This window comes from Pundamilia nyererei, unplaced genomic scaffold (assembly GCF_000239375.1).
Source record: "Pundamilia nyererei isolate P.nyererei 1_Seehausen unplaced genomic scaffold, PunNye1.0 scaffold00012, whole genome shotgun sequence".
NCBI lineage: Eukaryota > Metazoa > Chordata > Actinopteri > Cichliformes > Cichlidae > Pundamilia > Pundamilia nyererei.
Window position 1 is genome coordinate 1,859,859 of NW_005187413.1, and position 4,668 is coordinate 1,864,526.

General features: G+C 44.3%; 1 protein-coding gene across 1 annotated transcript; it reads left to right on the forward strand.

Moving 5' to 3' along the window:
• Window positions 1-211: 211 nt before the first annotated feature.
• mych (myelocytomatosis oncogene homolog) lies at window positions 212-4,662 on the forward strand. Its single transcript, XM_005724395.2, has 3 exons — window positions 212-548; window positions 2,058-2,586; window positions 3,284-4,662. Exons 2-3 carry the CDS (start codon window positions 2,067-2,069, stop codon window positions 3,832-3,834), a joined length of 1,071 nt encoding a protein of 356 aa, XP_005724452.1. The 5' UTR covers window positions 212-548; window positions 2,058-2,066; the 3' UTR covers window positions 3,835-4,662.
• The last annotated feature ends 6 nt before the right edge of the window (window positions 4,663-4,668 follow it).

Below are 4,668 nucleotides of genomic sequence, written 5' to 3' on the forward strand. Positions count from 1 at the left end.
CAGGCAGTGAGCAGTTAGATACCCGGCTTTTTCTCAGTCCACGTGTGTTTCTTCCCAACTTTACCCGCCACCGTATTCCTGGAAATCAAGCAAGCGTATGTATCACTCCGCGCATAGTCCCGGCTTCAGTGTGCAATTAAACCAAATTGCCGTCACCCCCTTTTTTTCCGCGTGGACTTAATCAAAAGAGAAACCGACTGCGGTTATATCAGCGGTGGATATGATTGCCGTTAACGACACTTTGTTGGCTATTATGTTTTGGCGCGAGTTTAGCGGCGGCGGAAGGATCGCGCCGTACGCCCTGTATTAAACTCAGTGACCGCTGCAGCCACACCTACTCTGGCTGATACAAGCGGCGGAGGAGAGAAGAAAAAGCAGGATACACCCGAAATGCTGCCCTGCACAAACTTCAATTTTACACGCAGAAAGTTTCACTTGGGCAGGATTTTCTAGTCGTTTTTGTCTCGCTGTGGACTTTGCTGGATAAATAGGGCATTTCTACTTTTTGTCTTTGTTTTGAGTGCACTCTCCTGTAAGGACAGTTGAAGGTAAGACAGCTGTTTTATCAGAAACCTCATTGCACGCATGTGAGAATGGGGGTTTTGTGCATTTCTTTGTATTTTTTTCTCTTTTGGTGTACCTTAGCGGTGCTTCAAAGAGGAAAAAATGACTGCCGGTTTCACGTGGGGTCCCGGCGCTGTTTAACGCATGCGGGGTTTAAATGACCGTCAACGCCGGTTAACCTTTAAATCCTTTTACGGAATTTGTGCTTTTACGAACGGTTGACTTTTACTTTTCTTACGGAGATTCATTCTTAGACTCCGTGTAGTTATTTATATTCTATTTTTCTAGTGTGTCACCTTAGTGAATTTGGTTAAATGAATCATTGCACAATAGATTCTGCAGATGCATGACGGCAGGACGACCTAACAGCAGATGCGTTCAAAAACTTAAGGAAATTCGTGCTCTTCTGTTTTCACATTCCAGCTGTGCTTGGTCTCAAGTATTTTTGGTCGAAGTCCTTCTTTCGTGCAAGAGATATTTTGGATACGTTAAGAGAGAGGGAAGTGTAGAATGTATTTAATATTGCTGAGTAATCGTTGTCTGCGCTCTGCATTTAAGTTGTAGCTCAGCTTTTCCCAGGCCGTGATGGTAAAGAAAGGCAGCCTTTAACTCCCGGACACACACTGCTGCTTTTGTTCTCCCACACTGCCTGCTATACATGCACATACCATACGACCCCACAGGAGGATTATAAGAGTTCCCCCTCCCCCAAATAGGACCATAGGTCAGGCTGTTCCAGCTGAAACGACCTTGGTTAAATGAGAAATGCTCATTTTTGTTTTTTTGTTTTTTTTGTTTTCAGTGAAACTTTTTTTTTAAAGCTTTTGTTGTTAAAGCTTTTGGGAGTGGCTTCTAATTGAGTAGAAAATCAACATTTAGTGTCCCATGCATGTTTTTGCGTGTGTGTGTGCTTAATAGTGTATTTCTGAACAGAGTTGGGGAAACTGTCCTTTGTGTTGTGCCAGAAAGCTGAGGTTTTTTTGTATTTGTGTTTAACAGCAGCAAGCTGCCTAAGTATCGTAGCAAATGCAACGCACCCATTCCTTTAGACTCAGAGTATTGTTTTCTGTGTCAGCAGTCAGCCTGACTTAATTTGCGAGTGTTTTATTATTCTGAGTAGGAACAATGTAAATGGTGGAAAGAGGTGTAAAGTTTCTGTGTGTCCCAGCTGTTCCTGTGATGTCATGGGTAGGGGGTATTTTTTTGAGGAGGAGGGGGGGGCTTAAGGGCCTCCCCAGGAGCAGAGGGGCGGGGTTATAGTGATGTAAACACAGATAAAAAGGTAGAGCCTGCAGGTTGGGGACTCAGTCTAGAGGAACAGGTTAAAACTATCACTACAACAGGTGTTGCTGCTGCTGGGATTAACCCAATAGACGCTGACTCTGCGCTGCTGTAAAGACACTACTGGATTAGCTTCTCTGGATTTTAACTTTATAAGCTCCACTACCTCTTAGATTTTTAATTTATACCGTTTTTTGTTGTCGTTGTCACAGATTTCAAACATGTTGGAAAGTTTCACTCAGTCGCAGGACTGGTTTTGTTCAGAGCCGCTGCTCTTTGATGACGAGTTCTGCCAAAGCCTGATGAAAGACCTCCAGGCATTACCGACACCTCCGCAGTCGCCCCCCATGAAGTCTGGGCTGGGTGGTGATAAGCCTCTGTCCAAGGAGGACCAGCTCAGCTACGTGTCGGATATTCTACTGGAGGACCATGACATGCAGCTCAACTGGCAGTGTGACTTCTTCCACTCTGATGCTGAGAAAGAAGGCGAGCTTAACCAGCCCTGCTCTGAGGAAGCTGAGGACTGCCTCTGGCAGTGCCTGGCAGCTGAGGAGAAGCTTGTCTCCTCACTACTCGGTTGCAGCCCCGTACTATCTGACATTGATACCCGCATCTTTGAGGAGATCGCCGGCTCCACACTTGACTGCCAGAGCCTTATGGAAGCTCCGGAGCCCAGTGAAGCCACATCCGACTACGGATCAGTTGGTGGCGAGCTGTCCACATATTCATCTAGCGACTCTGGTAAGTTGAATGTTTTCATTAAGTTGTAGTGCTGATGATCAACTCTTACTTTAATCCCAGTCCTGCTTTGTTGTTGCAGTGCTTATCAGTATAAACACCCACACCCAGAACAGCCTCACTGGCATTTCATTGACAATTCTGTTAATGTTTACTGGCACTAAGCCCAAACTGTTCTGTGTTCAGCTTATCAAGACAGCAGCACCCACCTTTAATCTGCAGAAGCCTTAATGGCAGAAGTGTGTTATTAAGGTGTGGGTGAGGTTTAAGATGTTGAGTGACATTAAGTAGATTAGGGGTTTTAAGAGAAATGTGTGTGTGACTCATGTTTAGCAGTGAGAGTTGTGGCTCAATCTATTACGCTTTTAATGAGTCATTTTACTGCCTTAAGCCCTGCAGCATCTCTGGGCTAGAACGGAGATGGCAGATTGGCATTTATATTAGTTTTTCAGTGGTTACTATCTCTTAGGATATGATAGCTTGTTGTGATTTGGTAATTCCACTGGAATTCTTTGTGGATGTTGTAAACTTTTAACTATTTCAAGTTAGATTTTCACAACTGACTGGTGTCCTTCGGTGGGCTTTGTGCAGTCTATACGGTGTGTCCTTTTAAAAGTTGTGCCACAACCCACCAAGATTATGACATGGTCATGGGGGGCCAAAGAACTACTCTAATTTATTTATTTATTTTTTCTTACAGAGGAGGAAATTGATGTGGTGACTGTGGTCCGCTGTTCCTCAAGTTCCTCCCCTGAGCCTACATTGGCTGAACGTCAGCAGAAGCAAGAAGAGGAACAACGTGCTCGGCAGCGATACCGCTTTGAAATCCAGCTACAGCACAACTATGCTGCTCCCTGCCCTGCATCACCGCCGCCATCAAACAAGCGTGCACGAGGGAGCGATGGCCCGTCACGCTTCCACTGCCTTTCACGCAGTTCTTCTTCATCAACCTCATCGCGTCACTCATCCCGAAACTCAACAGAGACGGAGGATGAGGAGGAGCGGAGAAAGACTCACAATGTGATGGAGAGGCAACGCCGAAACGAGCTAAAGAACTGTTTCATGCGCTTGCGTGACAACGTGCCTGAGTTGTCGCACAATGACAAAGCATCTAAGGTGGTGATCTTGAAGAAAGCCAGAGACTGTATTTATAGTTTAGAGGATGAGTCCCACAGACTGCAAACCAGGAAAGACAAACTTAAAGCCAAACAGGAAAAGCTGAAAGCCAGACTAGAGCAGCTCCGTAGGTAACGGACCAGGATTGGACATTTGTAGGTTTTCAGAGACTTCTTGGGTCGGGGAGGGCGGGGTAAAGGAAGAGACTTTGTAGATAGATGGGAGTAAGAAATGGCTTTTCCTGCTGGAAAGCGCACATACAGTTGTTTCTGTCATGTAGACTGTATATTCACATGCACACAGTTTCCCTGGACATGATATAACACACATTGCCTCATAATTAATCATTGTCATGCCTTGACTGTAGAGTGTAGTGCATTTCTTTCTTTTCTTTTCTTTTTTTTTCTTTTTATTTTTGGGTCCCCCTGCCACCTCAATACACAAGACAAAGACAACATCCTGTCATTTCTTTTGCGTCATCTGTGGGAGTATGTCAAATGTCAATGATTTAAAGCAAAGTCTCAATTAGACCAATTAACTGGAAGCCACTGCAGTACAGTGTTGTAGTTTAATGAAACTTGAATATTATTTTCAGGATCTTTTATAGCCATATTGACTATGATCCCTCCATTCTCACAGGTTTTGGTGGCTTTAGAGTTAATTGTGCTTTGTTAACTTTGACTTAATGTCATTACAAAGTTGTGCCTTCAGCCTTGTATGGCTTTTATGTTTGGGCTAAACACAACTATTACAGAATGATGTATGTTAATCCCAACGCTGTACACAGCAATGCTTGGCCACAGTTCAGCTCAACACTAGTTCACTCACTGAGTCATGTGTTATCTGTTAAGCTCAAAGGTGAGCCATATTAAGTGGACTTCAGGTTTGTTTTTTGTTAAGACTGAACTGCAAGCTTTGCAAAGCAGCCAAAGTTTGGGCAAAATCTCTAACATTTATATTTTGCGCGCG